Here is a 24,923-nt window from a genome sequence, read left to right as displayed (position 1 = left end):
AGTTAGGAGCAATCATCAAACAGGCTGAAAGAGTTGGGTCTGTTCAGCCTGGAGAAGAGAAGGCTTCGGGGTGATCTTATTGCAGCCTTCCAATATCTAAAGGGAGCCTCCAAGAAAGCTGGAGAGGGGCTTTTTACAAGGGCATGGAGTGACAGGACAAGGGGCAATGGCTTCAAACTGAAAAAGGGGAGATTTTTGTTAGAACTAAGGAAGAAATTCTTCCCTCTGAGAGTGGTGAAGCATTGGTACAGGTTGGCCAGAGAAGTTGTGGATGCCTTGTGCCTGGAAATGTTCAAAGCCAGGTTGGATGAGGCTTTGAGCAACCTGATATATTTTGTGATGTGGTTGTCTGCAAGCAGAGAATTTCAGAAACCAAGACAGTGCTAAAAAATGTCCAAAGGCACTTCCCACTTAGGGAAATAATGCCCTAATTGCCTCAGGCCCTTCTGCTACATAAGATACGTGGAGATTTAAAATACTCTTCTGTCCCATAGTGGGCCCAAACTAACAACTTCAGACTCAGCAGGGTGGTGAACTATCCATTCTTCAACCAGCCAGTGCCAGTTAGACAAGTCAGACAGACCTCAAGGTCTGAAGACCAGCTGTATTTCCAAAGGCTTATCCAATTTTTTCCATGTGTCAATTTCTCTGATACAGGCAATGTAAGTAAGCAGTAAGTACTTTCACTAGCAAGCAGTCACTCTAGCTACAAACCTGGCCTCATGTATGTTTGAAATGTCATAGCTATATTAACACAACTAGTATTGATTTTCTTTTTCTTTTTTTCTTTTTTTTTTTTTTTGGCACAAAACCATCCAGCCAATTCCTTATCCACAGAGTGGTCCATCCATCAAATCCATGTCTCCAGTTTAGAGACAAGGAAGTGGGGCAGTGTCAAATGCTTTGGAGAAGTCCAGGTAGATGATGTCAGTTGCTCTTCCCTTATCCACTAATGCTGTAACCCCATCACAGAAGGCCACCAAATCTGTTAAGCATCATTTACCCTTAGTGAAGCCACATTGGCTGCCACCAATCATGTCCTTTTTTTCCATATGCCTTAGCATAGTTGCCAGGAGCATCTGCTCCATGATCTCGCAGGGCACAGAGGTGAGACTGACTGGTCTGCAGTTCCCTGGGACTTCCTTTTTTCCCTTTTTAAAAATGGGGACTATGTTTCCCTTTTTCCGGTTGGTAGGAACTTCACCGGACTGCCATGACTTCTTAAATAGGGTGGATAGTGGTTTAACAACTTCATCTGCCAGTTCCCTCAGGACCTGTGGATGCACCTCATCAGGTCCCATGGACTTAGAATCGTAGAACAGAATCATAGAATGGTTTGGGCTGGAAGGGACCTCAAAGATCATCTAGTTCCCACCCCCCTGCCATAGGCAGGGAAATCCTCCACTACACCAGGTTGCCCAAAGCCTCAATCCAACGCTTCCAGGGATGGGGCATTTACAACTTCTCTGCAAAACCTGTTCCAGTGCCTCACCACCCTCAGAGTCAAAAATTTCTTCCTTAGATCTAATCTAAATCTCCCCTCTTTCAGTTTAAAGCCATTGCCCCTTGTCCTATCACTACATGCCCTTATAAAAACTCCCTCTCCAGTTTTCCTGTAGGCCCCCTCTAAGTACTGGAAGGCTGCTGTAAGATCACCCCGGAGCCTTCTCTTCTCCAGGCTGAACAGCCCCAACTCTCTCAGCCTGTCTTCATAGTAGAGGTTCTCCAGCCCTCAGATCATCTTCGTGGCCCTCCTCTAGACCCGCTCCAGCAGCTCCATGTCCTTCTTGTGTTGGGGACTCCAGAGCTGAATGCAGTATTCTAGGTGGGGTCTCACGATAGCAGAATGGAGGGGCAGAATCACCTCCCTCGATCTGCTGGCCACACTTCTTTTGTGCACCTTCAGGTTCCTTAGATGCTCTTGAACCTGATCTTCTCCTACAGTGGCATTTCTTCACCCTTCCAGTCCCTGCCTTTGCTTTCTGTGACTTGGGCTGTGTGGCTGGAGCTCTTGCCAGTGAAGACTGAGGCAAAAAATTCATCGAGTACCTCAACCTTCTCCAGGTGGCTTCCCCTTGCTTGAGCAGGAGGTTTGGACCTGTAGGGCTTCAGAGGTCCCTTCCAGCCTCAGCCGCTTTGTGATTGTGTGGCTCTGTGAAGGACTGTGATATATCAGAGAGGGATAGCAGCACAGTGCTCGTGTGGCTCAGGGGCAGCTGCACTGTCCTTTGCACCGAGTGCCATGGTCACATTAGCAGCAGTGGCACTGTGCTCCCATGGGGTTTTATCTCTGATACCTGTAGCAGAGCTGTCTTGGGTCCTCAGCTACTCTACTACCGGCATGAGGAGGACATCAAAAAGCTAGACTTAGAAAGATGAATAAACTCTCCAGCGTACTCTGCTGTCATTCCTCGGTGGTGTAATCCATTCTTTTTATTAGGGTGTGGGCCTAAATTGAGCTAAGGGCAGAACATGCAGTAACTCTGCGATGATAGCAGGTCTCCAGAGGCTGGGGAGAAAGGCAAGAACCTGGGGAAGTGTTAAGTAGGAAGATACAGGGTGGAGACAGGATCATAAAAGAGCTGGGTGAGAGATGAACCCACACACACTAGAAAAAATGAAAACCTGGAGGGCCTCCTCCAGTAGGAACATCTTGCCCTGTGCAACGCTGGGGCTTTGTGCTTGTGTCTTGCTTGGCCAGCAGCACAGAGAGGCAATGAAAGATAACATCTGGTGCTGTCAGAGCGAGCTTAATGAGAGCCCAAGGATCAAATGCAGACCTGGAAAGCTGAAGTAGTACATGGAGAACAGCTGGTTCAGTGTTTTAAACCTATTTTTGATATCCCTAAGATGTTTGTATTGTTGCATACAGCTATTATGAGATAAGGATGCATTTCCCCATGACCTGTCAGAAACACTGCTGCCTCTTCCTTGCAAGAATTGCTTTTTGAAAGAGGCTGGGATTCTTTAAAGAGTATTTTAATAGTTTTATAACAGCACATGTCTCATGGTAGCTTGCATCAGGCATTGTCTTCCTATGAGGAGCTCACAAAAAAAATACAGCTGGTTTTGTCCTTAGCCTGTTTGCCAGCTGGTATTAAATGAACTGGATGCTTTTATTTGGGAAAAAGTACACAAGAAAACCATATGGATTCATACAGTAGCCAGAGGAAGTTTCAGCAGTTGCTCGATTCACCTGGGACACAGCCACAACCTCCTTCTGCAGATGTACTGAAATCGTTCCTGAAGGAGGGGAAGGATGGATATGCCCAGCCACTGGGCTAGACTGGTACTCCCCAGCCAGGATCTGCTTCTGTGACCCTTCGCGCTCTGAAGGAAAGGTGGGATGGCTCAGATCAGCATGTCTCACCCCAGAACATCCCAGTCCCACTACACTACTGGCCTTGGCCATGCTTCCCATCCCCTCTGCTGAGCCAGTGCCAGCCCTTTCGCAGCCACGTGTGAGAGGTTTCAGCATTTGGCTGGGCGCCACTTGGCTCTGTTGCTCCTCTGTCCTTCTGCCTGCCTAGTCAGGCATTAGATAAAGGAACAAATTACTGCGGAGCATCTCATCACTGCATGTAAACTCCTCTGTGGTGTGCACCCAGCCCTTGGCTCCCTGGGAAGGATGAAGACTCATTGCGAGAGACTCACCAGGCGTCTGGGAAGGAAGAGGGATGAGCTGCCACCAAGCCCATGCTCATCTCCTTCCTGCTGAGCAGCTGATTGACAGCAACCTGTTACCGCCAGGAATTTGTCTTACGTCTTCAAATACTTCAACTTGCACTTTGAGAGTTTTGACTTTTTTTTTTAAATGAGTGTAATACTTTCAGTCCTCGTCACTGCAGAGAAAACTTCAAAACCGCTCAAAAAATCAGAGGCTAAATAAGGACAATTAGCATTTACTATCTTTCGTGATAAACTTTTCCTTTTTGAGAGCCTGACTTGTGATTTTTGGACACCCCAGAAGAGCGATATTATGCTTTTTGTCTAGCAAGGCACTTTCAAAAAGCAACTGTTGCAAAAAAAACCCCTGCGTGTGGTAAGTTACTACACGCGTTGCTTTTCTCTGGCTTTGTGCTCCTTTCATCGCTCTTTGTCTGGTTTATCTGGCTGGTGAGATTAGGAGCACTGCAGGGCAGGGAGGGTCCCTGTCTGCGTATTTGCACTGTGTCTTGCCACTGGTAAAGGAAGCCAGTAATCATCGCTCTTGCTGCTTTCATGTCTACTTGCACAATAGAAATAATTAATAGTAATAGCAATGCTTTGCCTATCTGCGGCTCCTTTCATCTGAAGACCTTAAAGTGCTCGGCAAGCATTAACTAAATTAGCTTCCAAATACCTGGAGAGGGAGTCAGATATAATGATCCCCACTTTGCAGATGAGCACATATGAGGAGAAGCCAAGGCTAACTGAGTGCTTACAGTTAGTCAGCTCAAACCAGGTTTTCTCCATTGGGGGATGTTGCTCAGCACTTCTTGAGGCTCAAACTGTTTTCTCAGGTGCCCAAAGGTGGGTTTTGATGTCCACTTTTTGACTTCCAAAACATACAGGCTGTGGACCTGCATGATCTGCCCCAGGTCTTACAGGAGCTGGAGAAGGCATTTCAAGTACCGTGATTCATGAATTTTCCCATTTGAACTACTAACCTGACCTGGGAAAGGAGGAAGCTCTGCTTACACCCTGTTGGCACCAGTGGGAGCAGGCAAAGCCAGGGTGACTCTGTCTGAGTTATTCCTGGTTTCAGAAATGTAAGCAGACTCCAGTGCAGAAACTCTCCAGCTCGGACCTGGGCATGGTGCAGCCACATTTGCATCGTGCTGCCTTTCACTTCATAACCCTTTCGGAGAAGGATCTGCATCTGAGTTGGCAAATTTGCTCAGTCTTATATGTGTGGTGTGGACTTACCAGGCTGCATCCTGCCACAGCATTCACAAGCCCTGCTTGCAAAGAAAGATGCAAAGAGTCCTGACTGAACTCGAGTCTTAATCCACAGTCATCTTGTCTCCTGCATGTCTTGCTTAGCCCAAGAGTGCTCTACACCTCCCAGGATTGTACTCAGCAGGGAAAAGGAGAGACTGGGCAAGAGCTGGGCAGAGAAGAAGTCCTCAGTGGGGACTACATGAGATTCAGTACTAACTCAGAATGATAGAATAAAGGTAAATGATGCTTTGGGAGACCACAGCAAGCTCTTAAAGGTGATAATTGGGTTGTTGGAAGGGAGAGGGTTTTTTCCATAAAATGTGGAATTTCTAATTCTGTAGAAATTACTTTCCTTTTTAATACTAGACTTGAAAGGTTTCCACTCTAGGAATGGCACTCTGGCTGGAACACAGGCTTCTTCAAAGAGGAAGCTACATTGTCACTGAAGAGCAGCAGGGCCGCTTTTTATTGCAAAGCTTCATAGACAAAGATGAAAGACACTGTTAAGTGTTGGCAGCCATCTGCAGATCCCATAAAAAATCACATCATGTCACTGTAGGCAACCATCCAGGCTTCCACAAGGTCATGACATTTTCCCCACAATCTCCTTTTCAGGCCGAGAATCTGAACAGAGGAAGTTGTCTGGACAGCCCGTAATTTCTGTTAGTTCCTCCACCTCACACAGCACTCTCCTGTTTGATCAGCAGACCCCCAGCAAAGTGTCACGAGCCTGCCAGGAATTTGGGTGTTTATAATACTCTTGGGGATGGCTTGCCTGACAGAAGTGAGCTTGGAAGCCACTTGTGCAGATGCAGCCACATCACTTCTTTCTTTTTTTTCCCACAATGTTCCATACTCTCCTTTCTGCTTTAAATAGTCCTGGTTAGTTTTCCAGTGCTGGGGTTTCTTACCACAACTCCCCTATTTACCTAGAGAGAAAATGGGGCAATGATCTCATAGGAGGAAAACAAAAGAGCCACATTTTCCCTAGGGTAAGTAAGTAGGTCAGTGCTGTGAGACGTGATGGAAGAGGATCCCGTGATGCCCACAGGGCGACTGGAGGAGGCTGGACAGGCAGCGGAGCTTCTCAGGGAAGAGCCTTGTTGGCCCTTGGTGCTGGCACTCCTGCTAGCAGGCAGCAAAGATGGGTACAAAAGGGTTTCGCCATGCAAATGGTTCAGAGCATCGCTCCCGTGAAGAATGAAAGACCAATGAGACGCTAGTCTCCCCCACTCCTGTGCACAGAGGGAAGGTCGTGGGGCAGGAGGGTTGTCGCCTTGCTTCTGATGCTGGACGGGGAACCAGGAGAACAGACTGCCTCCCAGCATGAGTGCCTGGAAGTTACCTAGCCTTCCTCTTTCCTCATTTGTATAATAAGGTTAATAAAAATGCTGTGCCCCACAGTGATGACGTAAAGTTAAGCTCTTTCATGTTTGTTAGATGCTACAATGGGCAGCACCATAGAACCCCATAAATAATATACCTTGAAGTTCTGTCGAGGTATTAGCCTTGTTTTAACAGTGCAGGTATTACATTAGTTGCTGCACGCAAGAAGCTTCTCTTAATTAGGATCAAACCCTCCTTTTTTTAGCTTTGCTTTAATGGCTTTTGTGACTGAACACATTTCACTTGCCCAGCCTACTTGGCAATTTATTATATTCTCTTCAAACTTGCAGCTCCTTTCAGTACACTGTTAAACACCTTCCTTCTCATTGTTGCATCACTTTACAATCTTTGAATTTAAGTGTCTTTTTTTTTTCAATGTATAATTAGTTTCTCTAAAGTCTAAATTCAGCTACAGTATCATCCTTTGTTGTCGGCGTGGCAGGTATAGGATTTGGCTTAAACCCATGATAGAAAAGAAAGGCTCTGTGGGCCACTTCTGATATAAGAGGATCCCTCTTTTCCATTTCACACCTTGGCTCAAGATTTGTCCACAACTGGTAATGTATCAAAGTAGCTGTTCTGCAAGAAGAGTGTCTGCACAGAGAAGTTCAGAGAAAATCCTTCTGCCCTAATGATCTCCAGACAACCATTGTGGTAAATGTCCAATTGTGACCCTGAGCTGGGTGCGTGGACTGAGCCCAAATGGCTGGAGGGCAGTGCTGGTGAGGGCAATGTGGGAACCTGGAGGGCTGGGTTCAGTCTCCCTCCTGCCACAAAGACTTCTGGGCAGATGTGAGTCAGGTCCACACTGGGCTGCCTGCAATATGGGCCACAGCTGCCCTTCTAATATCCTCGCTGATCACAGATCTTTGTTGTTCTTGGAGTTTCAGCAGCTTTTTTGTCTGTCTCCAGCAGTTTCAGCGCTCAGACTTGGAGTATTACTGGGAAGTCCTGTACATGCCAAGGATGCCTTTCTCACCAAGATCCTATCCAGAATTGTGAATAGAAGTGGTGGATACCTTGGAGTGCAGATGATTTTTGAGATTTCAAACCTACCAGTGTGAACTCAAAAGACTCAAGCAATTCAGATATTCAGATACATCTTATGTGACGATTCAAGACTGTAACATGAGGTTTACCTCTGCTTACTGCCGCTGCAACTCAGAACATGATAAGAAAGTGCAATAGAAATGTTTTTTTTTTCACAGATGTATCGTGAGGATTTTGTATTTCATATGTGTTCGTGGCTGGAGAGCGTGGGAAAACCGATGACAGGGGAGGACGACTTGGTTAAAACAGCAGTGTGAAACTTGGGAGGGTGTAACTCAGTTCCCAGCTTTACCACAGGCACTTGGTAAATCACCTTGGGATGGTGTCCTGGTTTCAGCTGGGACAGAGTTAGCTCTTCTTTTTAACAGCTAGGAGAGCTCCGTGTTTTGGTTTTAGTCTGAGAAGAACGCTGGCAGCGCACTGATGTTTATGGTTGGCGCTGAGGTCTCAAGGACTTTTCAGCTGCCGTGTTCTTGCCAGTGTGCAGGAGCACAACAGGATAGGGGGGAGCATGGCCGGGACAGGGGGTCCACGATTTGTACTTAGACTTAGGATTGAGGGCTAAATTGGCCAATTAGCATTCCATATCATGCAGCATCATGCCCAGTATAAAATGAGGGTCAGCCGAAAAGAAGGGCCTTTGCTCTTCTGGACTCTCACTTTCAGACTCTCGGAGTGCTCTCTCTCTCTCTCTCTCTCTCTCTCTCTCTCTCTCTCTCTCTCTCTCCAGGCCTCTCGCTCGTCCAGGATTGCGATGTCGGGACTTATCTGTTTCGAGATAATTAGTTCGGGACTAGACGGGCCTCGGTCAAGGGGTGGTGAGCAATTACACCGTACATCACTCATTTGTATATATTTATCATTGTACATATCTGTATATATTCATATATTAGTGGTAGCGGTATTAAATTGTTCTTATCTCAACCCACAGGTCTCTTTCCCTTTTCTCCTTTAATTCCCTTCCTTGTCCCTGGGGGAGTGGGGAGCGGTGAGTGAGCAGCTGTGTGGAGTTTAGTTGCTGGAGCGGCTTAAACCACGACAGATGGTCACTACAAGCACAGCTTCAGCTTTGGTGGCAACACCAGCTAAGTGTAATCTTATGCTGGAAACAGGCAGACTAATTCCTCAACCTGGATTGCAATGCAGACACAAACCAACATAGCAGGGGGACTGGGAAGGAGTGTCTACAAACGGGAATGCCAACATAGCAGGGGGACCGGGAAGGAGTGTCTACGAATGGGAACGCTACTGCTATCAAGAAGCAGAGGGAGGAGCATAGTCAATCTGCTTGAGCATCAGCTCATCATCTGCTCAATGGAGAATGAAAGCCGGGTTTCAGTAGCAGGCAGTCTGAATAAAATGCTCATCTCCAAACTCATGTCACCTCATTTCAAGGAACTGTAGAAGATCAGCACATCCAATATCTCTCTTCACTGTCCTTATGGCCATCATCAGGTTAACTTCAGTATTCTATTTAATTCACTAACATTAGTTGGCACAAATCTGGGCTTTAGTGCATTAACTTAAACTAATTATTGTAATAATTCCTGATGTACTTAAGAGGAAATCTCCACTGGTGATGTTTCGAGGGCTCATTCACAAGCTGGTACTCAAGGTATTCACTCTGCAGACCTATAAACATTGCTCCTCCTTACAAAACTCAGAAATCTAGCCATGCACTGATTTTAGCCTTCAGATGGACAGAAAGTCTCAGAGAAACCAGCATCCAATTCTTTTGCTGAAAGGATCTTGAACAAAGGAACAAATTTAATCCTATTACCTCGCTGCCAGAGGGAAACTTCCCAGAAATTTTCCTGATGCAAGAGCAAAACAGCTGTTCTTTCATCTTTTTCTGAGTCATGCCCACAGCACCTCTCTGGCATGTGAATGTGCCTGGTTTTAATGATGTGACAAGGTAATTAGTGTTAATATGTGGATGCAAATGGTATACAAGTTGCCAGATCTAGTAAATGCTGAAGCCAAGCTAAGGCGTTTACCAGACTTACAACACATTGCTGATATAGGGTGCTAATGCCCACAAATTATTCCTGTTACACAAATAATTTTTACAGTAATAGACAAAGAAATTAACCTTGTATTTGAATTTCAAATAGTTATTCTAGCAAGAAAGCAACCAGGACCCAATCCTGGGAATATGAGAAGCAATAGAAAAGCTAGGACATAGCACTATCATTATTTAAATTACTATAGTGCAGTCAAGGGCCAGCTCGGAATTGGACACTTGCCCTTCCTATTCCCCATTAGCTCAATGTGCTTGAGTTATGAGTCCACATATATATAGATTTATGTTAAACATATAACAGAATTTTTCAGTTACAAAAAAGCAAACAAACAGAAGGTCATAGCAAAACTATGTGAATTAAATTGTCCCCATGCCTGGTCTTTAAATCTCTCTAATGCCATGCAAATGGCTGATTTAGGCAATTGAGCTCTTCACAATCTAATTCACAGTACATGTTACCCTCTAAATAAACATATTTCCCATTCAAATGCAAATGTTCTTATGTTATAACAACGAATATTTGCATAACAGGCACCCAGTTCTGTAAACTCAGGTGCTTAAGTGACAGGAGATGAAGCTGGTAGTTTGCCTTGGCTCAGGAGAGCTGCTCTGGGCAAGGGCAGTATTCACTGCAGGAGGCTGCAGGGTCCCAGGCGCTGTGCAAAGATTACAGTGGGAACCTGCTAACCTGTGAAAAGGCCACCTTGGCCTTTTCACAGCTTCATAGCCCATGAGCTGGCCCGTTGGTCCCACCACAGTTGCATCTTTGGTAGTTGTGCCACCAGCTGACAAAGCCTCTGCCTGTCCTGCAGTCATTGTCTTTTCTTTTCCTTTCTAATTATGCCTTTCAGAATCACAGCACTATTAGTTGGCATCAGTTGAGTAGCCGAGTGACACAACAAAGCAGTGGAAAAGGAAGGTGATTTTTAACTCTTGGTATTTTGGAAGAGAAAGCATAGATTGACGTGAGATGCCAAGAGGTTGGGCGGTGTGTGGTTTGCAGCAGAAGGCTGAAGAGCTGAGCAAGGTCTTCAAAGTTATCAGGAAGCTTGTGGGTGCCATTTCTGCAGATCAGGATCTCTGCTTATACAACAACTGCCTTGTCCCATCACTTCTCCTCCTTCTCATTGTTCATCAATTAACTGACTTGAGATAGTGAACATCAGCATACACCAGAGAGCAGCTTACAGCTGAGGGACTCTGCTTTCACAGCTACGTTAAGCTGACCATTTGCAACCAGCTGACTGTATCCTTACCCACCTATACAGGGCTTTAAGCCCTCACAGCTAAAGAGGGACAAGGCAGGGCCTAAAGGAACGGAAAGCTTCTTTAGTAAGGTGCTCTGTGCGTCTGTGTGCCTTGTGTCTGAATTTAGGTGAGACTCTCCACAGTCCAGGTGGCTGGAGGCTGGGATGCTGTGAACCTCACCTGCTTTTTGGATTCTGTGTGTGACTTCAGAGGCACCTGAACATCAGCGATGGAGAGAGGTGTTCGGCACAGCTGACCATACGTGCAGTTGTCGCTATCACATTCCAGAGGGTGAACATCGGGCAACAGTCACGTAAAAACATTCACATCACTGAGCTAAGTTTTGACAGATCAAGTTAAACCAAGTTCATCTGAGCAGCCTCTTACACTGATATCCATGAGTAACCATTAGCTTCAACGGGAAGAGGGCAGATGATTCTGGAGCTGAAAGGGGAATTTCGCAACTGTTAAACCTGGCAATGAGTCTCAAGTGTAATGCTATATTCCAGAACTGCAACTTCTTAATGTCTTTAGTTGTTTAAAAATGAATAAGAGAGCAGTATGATTTTGCAGAGTGTTTTGCTGCTTAGAGGATGCTGCCTAAATGATTTAGGATACCCTATCAATTCATACTTGTGTAGATTTACACTTTGCTTTGCCAAGAAGGCAATAAAGATGTCCTCTTAGAGGAAGTTAAGCTATAAAGGGAGGGACTGATTTTCTAGAGAGCTACGTGGGCACGTTAATTACCAAGGTTAATAAAAGGGTAATCTTTATGTGTCTCAATTCTTAGGTGTCCAAATGGAAAAACTATGCAAGGGCTTTATTTCTGAAATGTTTGTAAAAAAGGGCCTCATTTGGTGCACTCTAAAAGTGAATATAGTTAGATCACTTGCAATCTTAACAAATGGGTCAGAAACTCCTTGAAATTGGAGAGGTACTGGCAAATTCTTCTCTCTCTCTGATAATGCTGGATTATAACCCAGTGTCATGTTATTGAGAAAACCCAATGAAGACTACAAGATGCTAGCTTTAAAAATATCAGACATGATAAAGGAGTTAAAATAAAAATTAAAAAATAGAGTTTTGACAGGGATGGCAAGAACATCCCCAAACTCCCTTCCTCAATATGCCGTACTATCTGGTCTGGAAAATGGAGGACAAAAAAAGTATCTGAACTTCTGAAAAAGCACCAGCTGGCTCTAGCCTGGACAGGTAAGTGAGCAATTTATGTATTCACCAAAGGATTGGCATAGGTCCTACCATGACAGCAACCTCCTCCCTAGCCCTGCTCTGCGTAGCCAGGTTTTCTACCTATCCCAGTCCTAACCTGCTAAAAAGGAGGAGCTTTGCTCTATCCATTCCTTATTTATAACTTGTTGAGAGCTGGGAGGGAGGGAGGGGTGAACTCTCTGTGGTGCATCCTGCTGCTGCCTGCCCGCTGCCAGCCTCACAATCACAACTACAAATGCCTCCCGCGCAGCTTGGTGACTGCCTTCGAGCTCTTGGATTCCTCTGGCTTTTTGCAGTGGTGGAAGCAAAGACCAGAACCTATTACCTCGGGATTGTGGAAGAGAACTGGGACTATGCACCATCTGGAAAAAATCTGATCACAGGACAAAACCTCTTAGAGGACAAGTAAGTCACTGGGGGCTCTGATAAATGTATCGAGACATATGGACAACTCCAAAGAAAATTGACTGACGTGGTTAGTGTTGTAAATGACTGAGGATGGCCTTTTTCTTATTTTTCTTCTGATGATGTTGTCATAGGCAGGATTTCAGCTTCAAGGCAAGAATAAAGTTTTGTAGACTTCTCTTCCATCGTGGTTCATTAAGCAAGGGGATAGTTAGTGTGTATTTGAAGGCGATGTTATGGAACTGATGTTCGTCAAAAACGGCTCAGGTAGTGGCCTCAAACTCCCCTGTGTGGGTTTCATGGCGATGCAGGTATTTCTGGGACTTGTTGTCCAAAGGCAAATTTCAACTTTGCCGTAATCAAGCACAGCTCTTTGCAATAAGACATAGAAGTCTGTTTAACTGGCAAAAGACTCTAAGTTTTCTCCCTGTGAGATGATAAAAGTTGAAGGGATTGGTATGACATTGCAAAATTCAGATGTGTATAGTACCTATCAATGAGATAAAAGTAGATGGTCCATATATCTCTGCGGTGTACACAACTGTGGATTTCCTCCATTTAGGAAATCTATTTAGATAAGTGCTTCAATATACAACAGCAAATGGTCACACCGAAGTCCCAGCAATCACCGATGCTGAAAACAGAGTGTGTAGGTAAGCACTGTGATGAATCAGTCAGTGGAAAACAGGTGTCCATTCTCATGCAACCTCGCACTTCTTGGGTTGGCTACGTGTCTCTCCCACACCAGGAGAGCTGGCCTGGACATTGGATGGGGATGACACAGACCCTCGGTGCCTCTCTACAGAGTGAGCTTCAAACATGGATGGGAATATTTTTAAGATTTCATTGATACCTTTGACATCCTAGAGATAGTGTGTGAGTCCTTCCTCTAAGCCTAGGATTGGGATTGGGGTGGGAGCTGTGAGCAAGTGAGGAGGTTCTAACGTCCATACCAGGCCTGGAGGCACACTGGGAGCTGGATACTGTGTCCTAAGAGTAGGAAATGGAAATGTCCTTTCTGACTTTTCAGGAAATCCTAAGCAATGATGAACTTTTCTCTAGTGGCCAGTAATTTCAGAATCACTCTCAATTGGATTTCATAAAGAAAATTACTTTGCCACAAGCAGGAGGCATGAAAGAGTTTTATTTTTCAACATAAATATATGCTTATGCTCTTAGCAACCAGAGGTCCCAGATAACATCCAAGCCAATAGGTGTTACATTTTTAGGTAGAAATCAGGGTAATGGTTTGTTTCTAGCCCATGAAAACAGGCTTTGCTGGAAAGGTTATTCTTCAGTTATGTTAAACACTTGAATTTCTCAATTCCCTACTCTTTTTAGCAGGGCATAACTTTCTCCACTCCCTAAACTGGAAGACTTCTCACTAAAATTAGTTGAGCTTTAAGTGAAGGACAGCTACTTGTAAATGCACCCCAATACCATAGACGGGTTGGAATCTGTTATGTAAACTGTACTTTAAAGCTTTTTTTCTGCACTTTGTGCTCCCTGAACATCAAATGACACATTTACTTTAAAGTCTGTGACATAAATGTAATGCCTCTTACATGGCATGACAGGAAAGGAAGATAGCTTATGTCTTCAGTCATCGCTGTAATGTAATAATTACAGAATATTAATTCCAAAGGGTTTACCCACAGAGGATTTTAATGTACACTATACATTCAAAGCTGGAGAGCTGTTTGTGATGAACTCCCTATGTGCAGAATAATAAAATGATTCTTGTAACTAGTTTACTCCATTTCCAAACTGTACTGAGTTGAACTAGAAAAAAGTCCTGTATTGTGGAATAATAGTCTGTCTGCATAAGCATGTGGACTAACTAGTGAACCAGTAATAGCTATTTTGACTATTTAGCCCTTTAGGATTACCTCTAATGTGAATTTAAAGCAGTATACTAATGGGTTACTTTTCAGCTAATTAATTGACTCCTGTGGATATTATAAAAAACATAGTTCCACAAACAAAGTTTAAGGATCAGTTCCTAGGTGGAGATAGGATTGCATTTTGAGCCAGCTGTGTTCTGCTAGCGCAGTGCTTCGGCTCGCTGAGCCTAGCACTTCTCACCCTGTGATGCGTCCTCACAGCGCCCATCTAATGGGGCACTATCTCAGGTTTATTGATAGGGAAGTGAAGATAAAGAGGTTGCAGACAAACTAATTATCTTTAAAAGAGTCGGTGCATACATATAAAGGAACGCTCCCTTTGATTCCAGCTAGCTCACAGAGATATAATCAAAACCACTTGGTCTTCACTACTTAATAAAAATGCTGAATTACCAAGTGTGTAATGGAAAGCGTTACGTTACCTGGATCAGAGGTGAGATTTAAGAGATAATTTTCAATGTCGCTCTGCCAAAGTCAATAGTACCTTCCCCAGCCTTTAGTTTTTAGCAGTAAAGAGGAGAAAGGAGACTTCGGTAGCTGAGGCATGGGGCTGGAAATGAGGTGAGCTGGTTCAGGCACCAGGCACGGCTATGGTGCTCGGTTCCCCTGGTGCTGGTGCTGAGTGAGCCACCTCCTGAGCCACGAGCTCTAGAGCTGCATCAGCACCTGGTTGGGCGTGACCTGAAAAGGATGCCTCTCGTCAGAGCTAATTAACCCAAACTCAGCCCTGTGTTAACATAACTATTCTGCTTGGATTCTGATTTTTATTATGCCCTGTGTTGCTGCAGTGCTCAAGGGCCAGCCTGCTGCTTGCATGGAGCAAGGATCTGGCTGTTCATCAGTGCTTTGTATGTAAAGAGAGTAATGAGGCTGTTTGCCATTTGTCTTGTCTTCTTGAAGCCTTGAGCTGTTCCACTAATTCTCATAATTTGGAGTGTTATGAATGAAACCAAGACATTTCACTCTCGGTTCTCCCTTTGAACATTAAGCTGGCATTTTCTGAAGCACACAGGACTTTGGAAATCACAGATCCAAATTACGGCCACTGAGTGTAGGTGAGCTGGGCAAGTGTTCAGCAGACCCCGCCACTTGATATAACTGGTAAAAGAGCTGACATCATTAAACCATGGTGGACTGGACACACAGGCCGCAAGGTGTTGTCAGTGCTGCTGGACGTGCAGCAGATTTTGTGGATTAGGGTGTGATATTGCTGCAGCAGGAGGGTGAGCTCAGACATTGCCTACTCCCTTTAATGGTCACATAGGCAACGGCCTTTCAAGACAAAAAATACACCTAAGTGTTGTGGCTTGACATACATCAGCCTTTCCCTCCCTACTGTGGCTCAGCCCTCGGGATTAGAGTTTGGTTTATAATCCTTTTAAATTAATTTGGTACTTGTTTATATGATGGACACTTAAATCTTGCTCTGCTGGTGGTAGATGTTATTAAGTTTTGCCTTATGTAACAGCTCATCCCTTCTCTTTAGGCCACCAACCCTACATTTATCTGGGCCAAGTCTTGCACCTACCAACACTAACGGGTGTTTTTTGTTACCACAACATCAAACACAGTTTGTGCAATTTGCCTATGAGGAGATCCCACCCAGATAAATGGCAGTGAAACTGTCGTCACAGATGCTAAACTATTGGCTGAGTCATCATGCAGCCAAATGACCCAATTGCATCAACGGAGGTGATCATTGTGGGAAGGGTCAACATCAAAAGGACATTCGAAGCAAAATCCTGGCTCTAATGAAGCCTGACAGGAGTTTTGTTATTGACTTCAGGGAGAGCAAAAGTTTATTCTAGGAGAGAAACCATTACAGCCATTCTTAACCAACAACACCTCAGAGCTTCATCCAAGATTTTCTGGGTTTGATTGACCTCTTCCATGGCTTGAGTAGGTCAGAAAAGGCCTAAAACATCCTTTGAGGACATTGTGTCTCTCTCTTTCGAGAACACACAACTTAATTTGTTGTTTGATGCTTTGTGATGAGGCCATCATCTACAAATGTGAGTTGGTCCCCCTCCACTGGCCATCCCTCTAGCACAGACATTGCATTGGCCTTAGCACAGGGGTCATGGTTTGGCAGAGTGTTACCCTGAACAGGTTACATGAGCCAGGGGTTAGAATAATTTGGGCAGCCTGGACACTGTCCTAGCTTTCTCCAGACACAGGAAAAATGAGGAACTCTGAGGAAAAAAAAAAAAGTTATAAACCGAGCCATAGAATACATGAAGAGGGTAGAGAGTAAGGAAGGTTTCACCACCAACAGATTTTAGGGAAAAAAACCACATAGTTGTTTACATGGTTGTCATTGTAAAATCTATGGGACTTTAGGAGAACAATGGTAATTGTTGATGATTCGAGGGCTGAAGCACCTCTCCTATGAAGATAGAGTTGGGGCTGTTCAGCCTGGAGAAGAGAAGGCTCCGGGGTGATCTTATAGCAGCCTTCCAGTACTTAAAGGGGGCCTACAAGAAAGCTGGAGAGGGACTTTTTACAAGAGTATGTAGTGATTGGACAAGGGGCAATGGCTTTAAACTGAAAGAGGGGAGATTTAGATTAGATATAAGGAAGAAATTTTTCACTCAGAGGGTGGTGAGGCACTGGAACAGGTTGCCCAGAGAAGTTGTGGATGCCCCATCCCTGGAAATGTTCAAGGCCAGGTTGGATGAGGGTTTGAGCAATCCGATCTAGTGGAAGGTGTCCCTGCCCATGGCAGGGGGGTTGGAACCAGATGATCTTTAAGGTCCCTTCCAACCCAAACCATTCTATGATTCTATAATTCTATGATGGTAAGAAAAGTTGCCTACAGTTGCACCCAGGAGTGTATAGTGACTATTGGACATGTTAACCACAGGAGAAATTCTGGGACTCTACATCTGGCAGTTATTCAAAGTGCCGATATTTCAGCAGTGATTACAGTGGCAAACAAACTCAGCAGGCTTTGAAATTGTATCAACGAGGGATCTGGCTCCAATCTACTGAGGAGCTATTTCTCTGGCTGTGTACAACGTGTAGCTCTTTCCATTTCTTACTGCGCCCTGTAAGATAGTACTCATGTGAGCTGAGGTTGGTTGTTTTTTTTTTTTAAATAACCTCTGTCAGGTTGTAGCTCCATTTCTTAAGATCAAAGGTAGTATAAACACGGTAAAAATGTTAGCAAAATACTTTTTCTGTATGATAAAAGAGATAGACGTAGAAATTACACTTAACTCATGGTCTTACTCTAATTTGTGGTCCTACACTGAGATGGCAGATTATCTGCTTGTCTAGTCTTTATTTGAAGTAGGATCTACGTGACACACTTGTTTTACTCTTTCTCTCGTTTGGAAGAGTTGTGGTGCTCATCATGGCAGGGAGATGGCTGTCTGTAACTATTTTAATACTTATTTTAACGAATTAGAGTTAATTCTCTATTAATAACTCCCTGTCTCACTCTTGTGTTGCCAACTTTTCTTGGATTTAAGAACAGCTGAGAGTGGTCAACTGGCAAAATAAAATCAGGCACAGACATAAAGGCAGGATTTGCATAGTTTTCTTAGTCCGAACGAGATTTTTTTGTGCCTTGATTCACAAGCCTGCTTACCTCTACACATAACGTCAAGCCTCGCCTGACTGGAGGAGATGAAGGAGGGCGTTTAGGAAGCTTGTATGGGTACAGCTCCAGAGGATGGAGTATTCCTCTTTCCTGTAAGAAGTGGGACTGGCTGATCATCATGACTTTCTGCACATGAAGTTCAGGCTGACGACTGAGTTGGCGGGAGATAGTCAAGATTTAGAAGAGCAGCTCTTACATCTACACGAGACCAGAAAGATGGAAGAGGTTCAGGCAGCGATATCACAAAGCCAACAGGAGGATGAAGCAGTCTGAAGTGAGCAAGGGAGCATGGAGAAGCAGAGAGAAGGTTTCTCTTCTTGTAACAAGAGAGAAATGATGGACAGGAGACATTTTGGCAGGGGTTGCCCAGTAGGATAGGCACATTGTGACCACTGGAAGAAAGAGGAAAAAGCAAATTCAGGGAATGGATGTGTTTATCCATTACTGCATTTGGAGAAGCCACTGCTACAATAACATATTGGAATATCAGTGGGTGGGAACGAATGAAAGAGGAGATGCATTTGAAGGGGTTGTCTAACTCAGTGACTGAAAAGGTGAAGTATTTCCCAAGGAAGCAGATACCATCAAAAGAAGACAGAGAATGGTGTTTGAGAACTGTTGTCGAAGACAGGAGACGAAAGGTCAGCAGGACACTACCCTGAAGCTGAGAAAATCTCTGAGGGACTCTGGAGATGGCTGGTAAGGAACTGCGGGGTGGGAGATGGGGTGGTATAAATGACACTGGCAGCAGCGCCTTCATGGAGCACTGAGAAGAAGCTCTCACTGAAAGAAAGAAGAGAGACAAGGGGGAAACCTCTGTGTCCCACTGATGGAGCAGCAGGGCCCATGGCACTAAGCCTGCGTCAACTCCCTCCGACATATCCGCTAGCTGCACTGTGGCATGGGATAGAGGTATCAGCCACACAGTGTGGCCACATGCCTATGCTCCTGGAAATGCAGAGAGGAAGCTGCTCACATCCGTGCATCCTTTCTGTGAGCTTCCTATGGCTGATACCATTAGCTCCAGAGTGAGTAGTCTTTCTGCAAAGGACTTAAGCACTATAATGTGCAGCACAGCAACACTTGTAAAGAGGCATTGAGCTACCGGCTGCTTAGAAGGCTGAGGTGGGCACCCAAAAACAAAAGTCTGGGACAAAATGGAGCAGCCTGGATAGCTTAGAGTGAGACTCACAGCAACCAGTGTACTCTGTTCTTAGGTACTGAGGGTAACCAAAAAGATAAGCTGAAAATACATGTACAGGTAGGAGAACTGGCCTTTACCCATTCCAGACAGAAAGAGAAGTGAGGCTGAAGTGTCGGCACTCCAAGGAACTCCCAAACATCAGGGAATTTTGAGTAAGATACTCTTCTGTTCTTTGGAGAGTGTGGGTCTAGAAGGAAAGGAAGCTGTGAAAGAGCCCGAGTCTGCAATACAACAACAAGGGCATCACTGGCATGTAGGATTTGTCTCTCAGAGTTGATCAGTTGTTTTCTTTTGGACAATGACTAAACAAAATGCATAATTAACCAGAACCAAGAGGACAAGTTGCTTCTTTCATGCTGTGATTCCTTTCTGGCTCCATGACTCTTGCGTTGCTTGATGCCCTGCACAGAGGAGCATCACCAACGTTGTGACTGACTGCAGCTGATACCCATTGCGCTAACAGTGGGCTCTGCAGCTCCGAATGAGTGGAGGAGGATTTGCATGGGTCTCTTTTCAGAAAGCTGGCACTAAAAAGACTTCTTTTTCTGACTCTAAATGGCTTTAAGTAGGAGACAGGCACAAATCTAGCCAAGAGAGAGGCTACAGCACGACTTTGGGCATGGAGAAAGTCTCTGGTGCCAAAACCTACAGTTTTTTTTCAGGTTGATTTCTTGAACTTCAATACCTAACTGGATTTTGGGATCACTGATCTATAAATTTAAAGGAGTTAGGCTCAGTCAAGCATTTGACAAAGCCTGATCAAGAAGTGCGTTTTTCTGGGGTACAGTTCTCCTTCTGCAGGAGAAACAGTGTATTCCAGGGATGTGAAGTTATGGGAGAGTGTGCAATGCTGGCTGGCCAGAAGGCCAAGGGCATAAGGGCACTGTCAACATGGGGAAAGCACGGTGCCACGGCAGCACCATATTTAAAATATTGGGTAGCTGATTGTCGTGGTTTAACCCCAGCCAGAACACAAGCCTCACACAGCCACTCGCTCACTCCCCTCACAGTGGGATGGGGGAGAGGATTAGAAGGGTAAAAGTGAGAAAACTTGTGGTTTGAGATAAAGAGAGTTTAATAGGTAGAGCAAAGCAAAACAAGGAATTCCTTCATCACTTCCCACTGGCAGGCAGGTGTTCAGCCATCTCCAGCAAAGCAGAGCTCCATCACATGTAATGGTTACTTAGGAAGACAAACACCATCACTCCAAAAGTCTCCCGCTTCCTTCTTCTTCCCCCAGCTTTATATGCTGAGCATGACATTATGTGGTATAGAATACTCCATTGGCCACTTTGGGTGAGTTGCTCTGGCTATGTGCCCTCCCAGCTTCTTGTGCACCTGCACACTAGCAAAGCATGGAAAGTTGAAAAGTCCTTGATTTCTTAGCAACAACTAAAACCATCAGTATATCATCAACATTATTCTCGTATCAAATTTCATATACAGTGCTACTCTAGCTACTAAGCAGAAAATTAACTCTATCCCAGCAGAAATAAGAAGGCTGATGAAAATACAAAAAATTATGCTGGAAAATATCTCCTGAAAATAAGTACTTTCTGAAAAAAATCTATTTAATTTTTTTCTAGAGACGATTTCTTGTAAATCCTTTTAAAAATTAATTTATAATTCGAATTAGGGCATAGCCACATGAATACATTGCCATGAGGTAAGGAAGCGTGTGCATTTACACTGTACTGCTACTGACACCACCTGCTGCTCTGTGGTAAGGGCTCTTGTAGCAGCTTTTCCCTGATGGCGGTGGAAGCTATCTTCTCCTCGGTGAGTGTGGTCTACTTGCCAGGTCTTGCTATGCACACAGGCAGTTACAGCAGACTTGTTAATTCACTGAAAATCCAGACTTCTTGGCAACTTGTTCCTTAACCACGCTTTTGGAGTGTATTTATCTGACATATGTTACTCTATGAAGAAGCAGACTGAGAAGCTTCTGTGCCTTCCCCTCCATCCTAGCCAACTGTTTCTGCTACAGCAGTATCATTGGCAACGTTTTAATTTATGTCCAAATAGCTCTCAAAATATAACAACAGCTTGTTATAAAGCGTATTTTTCAAATGAAAAATCTTTTTTTTTTTTGGAGGCTTTTATATCTGAATTGCTTCAGGGATCTGGTTTAGACAGTGACCATGGAGGTATAATGACCACAGAGAGGGGATGTTGTGAGTTACAGTGTCAAGCAGAGATGACTTGAAAAGAGGGAGCAGTGGATCTTATGGTGAAGAAATTACAGGAAATCAAGCCTTTTGACTCATGTGACATCCAACACTTAGGTTGCTGGCACTGCACAAAAGCACCTAAACAAAATAAGTTCAAGCAGATGAGCTGGCCAGTCACAAAAACTCACTATAAATATGAAATTGCTGTATTTCTGCCAGTGACACTTCAACAAAATTTAGCTCAGCTTTTTTATGCATTTGTTAGGAAACATGAAAGTTCAAAATATCTTCAGGGGATGCCATATCTTATGGGGCAGTCAACTATGGTGAATTGGTCATAGAGTCCACTGCTGGTTATGTAGCAAAGGGCTTAATTTCTACCCTATTTGTGTGGGATATTAGGGATGAAGAATGTCTCCCATACTTGTCTCATACAACGTGAAGAGAGGTAAAAAACCTTTTTTATGGTAACAGATTACATGAACACAGGTTGCCAGTATGATGTTATAGTTAAAAGGGCAAAACTAATTCCCAGTTGTGCAAGAAATATTGACTGGGAGCACCTCTGGCTTTAGCTGGAATATTACATGCTTATTTTGTGAAGTTGTTGTCTTCAGACTTCAAAAGAGAAATATTGAAATGCTTTCAGAAAAGAACTTCGGGAAAGATTTGTGGCATAAAGAATGTCAGTGTACTTGGTTTGTCGAGAAGAAGAGTAGGACGCAATTTAGTCAATTAATTAAAACTTATGCAAGTGCCTGCATAGAAAAGCAGCTCTTCGTGGTAGGTGGCTTCTTTGATCTGAGAGAGGGCTTGATGGGAACCAGTGGTTGGAGTGTGGAGCTACATGACATTAGACTACAAATGCAATTCAGGATTCGAAGAGAACAGGTATTTAATAGCAATAGTATGTCAACCACTGACCATATGGTAGTTTCTCCATCACTTGAAGTTGCTATAAACATAGGCGCTGGAATGTAGAAATGACACATTTCATGAAAAAAAAAAATCCGTGCTTCTCTTTTGAGGTGTCAAACTAGTTGACTAGAATCACTTTTATTGACTTTTGAAAAAAAACTTAATTTGGTTTCCTTTTCCTTCTGAACAGTCATGCTTTTACATGTGAGGTTTCAAACCTTTAAAAGAGGGAGAAGCTACTAAAACTGTACAGAAAGGCCTGAGTAGTTGGTCGTCAAGTGAAGACTTGCAGTAGCTGTGCTAAAGACCAGACCTACCAGTAGCATGGCTGTTATTGTACAGAAAAGGGCTTGGACCCTGCAAGTGCTGTCCAGGTTTACTCCTCAGCTTTTATTCCACCAGCTATGTGATATGTCCCAGGGAACTATACACTTGCAGTGCAAGCACCAGTTATTTGATGTTTTTTTGTCTCTAAATTATTTTCCCTTCCCAACACTAGGTTTGCAAGCGTGTATGCAACAAGAGGAGCCAACCGGATAGGACGTGTGTACAAAAAGGCTGTATTTAGGCAATATACAGATGACACTTACTCTCAGGAGATCCCTAAAGCAGCCTGGCTGGGGTTCCTCGGGCCAGTCCTGAAGGCAGAAGAAGAGGATGTCTTCATCGTCCATCTAAAAAACTTTGCTTCTCGCCCATACTCTGTGCATCCACACGGCGTCTTCTATGACAAGGAGTCTGAAGGTACAAGCTGGTTTGCCTTTTCCTCTCCTTTTCCCCTGGAGTAGCCAATATCATGGCTAAAAGTTTGTCCAAGTATTTATTATTCTGGTCATTGACATCAGAGGACTTTAGATCACCCTCTCATAAACTCATCAGTAATTGCAGCTGATGACTAAAAACAGAAACAGCCTTTTTGCCACAAACTTTCCACACCTGGGATGAATCCAGTACTGAAACAGGTTAGGTGGGTCTTTTTTTCCTGAATTATTTTCCTGAATTACAAGTCATCTTATATATATATATATATAAGGCATCTTCCCTCCTTCCTTCTACTTCTAGCCTGTTTGAATGGATGGAGATCTTGTAAGTAAATGTTTTCCTCTCTATAGGGTTATAATAGGCATGACTAATTTTCAGATGCCCAAACCTATGCATATGTATTTTGGTTAGAGAACTGCATGGACTAATTTCATTACTTTGTTCAGTTTTCTGTGAGAAGATACACAACATTAGCTGACAAAATGTGTAAATGACTGATGAGAGTAAAGAGCCAAGGAAAAATTAGAGCCTGTTAATGCATTTTTAGAGATCTGTCTACTGATAAATAATGGATTTTAACTCTCAAAATTTTTTTGACTGTTTTACTAGAGCTTCTGAGTTTTTTCAGAATTGCTCAGTGATTCTGTGTTTGTGAGTGCTGTTATTATTTTAGAAATCTGCAATAAAATAGAAGAAATCACATATTTATTTAAGGAAAACAGTTAAGGGGTGGCTAAAAGCTTCCTTTTTCCTTTTAATATATTAGGAGCACTTTACCCTGATGGAACCAGCGGTAAAAGCAAAGAGGACGACTTTGTTGTTCCCGGTGGAAATTACACGTACACATGGCCAGTAAGGAAAGATTATTCTCCAACTTTGGCAGACTCAAACTGCTTGACTTGGATTTACCATTCTCACATTGACACACCAAGAGATATTTCATCTGGTTTAATTGGGCCACTGCTGGTTTGTAAAAAAGGTACTGAGCTAGAAACACTGATAAAGCAAGCCCCTCTGCCAAGCTTGGCATCTTAACAGTCATTTTTGCTTACAGGTATAAACATGATGGTCTAGAGTCTATCCCTACATAGCCCATAAAAAGGGGCAAGGAATAGCTGGGCCATTCCAGGAGCATCCCAGGGTAGGTATTGTAGCTCTGGGACAACCCTCTTCCTGCTCCCCTTTGGCTTCACAAGAGATTTGCCTCGGCTGGTGGAGGGACTGCAGCATTCTCTGTGGCCAGCCAGTCGTGGCCGAGACCAAAAATAAATGTTCCCAAACTGGGATCGTTTCAGGACAAGCGAAGGACTCATTGCCCAGGAAATTAAATTAGGGCTGGGCGGGTGACTTCGGCATTGGCATTTACATATTTGAAACTCCAATATTCTTTGTGATTTTTTCCCCATGTGGATTATATATTTATTTTTGCTCACAAGTTGCGTATCACAACCTGAATCATGTATTTATTTTTGCTCACAAGTTGTGTATCACAACCATATGGGGATGTGCGGCGAAGAACTGAGGTGACAGCCTGTCCCGTGTACTTTACAGCTTGCTAATTTTGTGCTGGAGCTGTCAGGGACCATTTACCAGCCCTCTTCCCTCTATCAACTGAGCCGTCGCTCCCTCTCCTCCTGGGCACGGGTAACTCTGCCACCTCTTTCCAATACCTCCTGCAGTACAAAATCAGCCCTGTTTTTTTATACAAAGCATGTAAGTGAAGCAGGTTTTATATATGAAGAGAAAGATTTCAACGTGGAAAGGATTGGCCTGATCTCCATCTTAACTCGCACAATTAAAATATCTCAGACTTTTCTCCCGGAGAGTCTTTGAAATCTGCAGAACTGCCTGAATATGTGAAACTGAGCCAATAACTGTGCAATAACACATGAAGCTAGGAGACAGCACATCCAAAACAATCCTAGCCTGAAAGGCCAGGTTATCGGCATGCTTGGTCTTGAATTCATCAAGGTGGATATCTGCATGATGCTACTGCTGTAGTCCTTTGTCCAACGGTGGTGGGTGGCTCCTTACAGCGAGGCTCTGAGGCTCCCTCTCGTAGGAGACAGGTGAAGCAAAGGTTTTATGGGTT

General features: G+C 44.0%; 1 protein-coding gene across 1 annotated transcript in view; it reads left to right on the top strand.

Moving 5' to 3' along the window:
- The first annotated feature begins 12,098 nt into the window (after window positions 1-12,098).
- Window positions 12,099-24,923, top strand: part of HEPHL1 (hephaestin like 1) — a 35,500-nt gene continuing 22,675 nt past the window's right edge. The window contains exons 1-3 of the mRNA XM_009983865.2: window positions 12,099-12,268; window positions 22,569-22,813; window positions 23,598-23,810. Of these exons, the coding sequence (XP_009982167.2) occupies window positions 12,099-12,268; window positions 22,569-22,813; window positions 23,598-23,810 (628 nt within the window). The remainder of the gene's footprint in view (window positions 12,269-22,568; window positions 22,814-23,597; window positions 23,811-24,923) is intronic.

Source organism: Tauraco erythrolophus, chromosome 1, assembly GCF_009769465.1.
Source record: "Tauraco erythrolophus isolate bTauEry1 chromosome 1, bTauEry1.pri, whole genome shotgun sequence".
In the NCBI taxonomy this organism is placed as follows: Eukaryota; Metazoa; Chordata; class Aves; order Musophagiformes; family Musophagidae; genus Tauraco; species Tauraco erythrolophus.
Note: the sequence above shows the minus strand (reverse complement) of the source record. Positions and strands in the feature narration are given on the sequence as shown.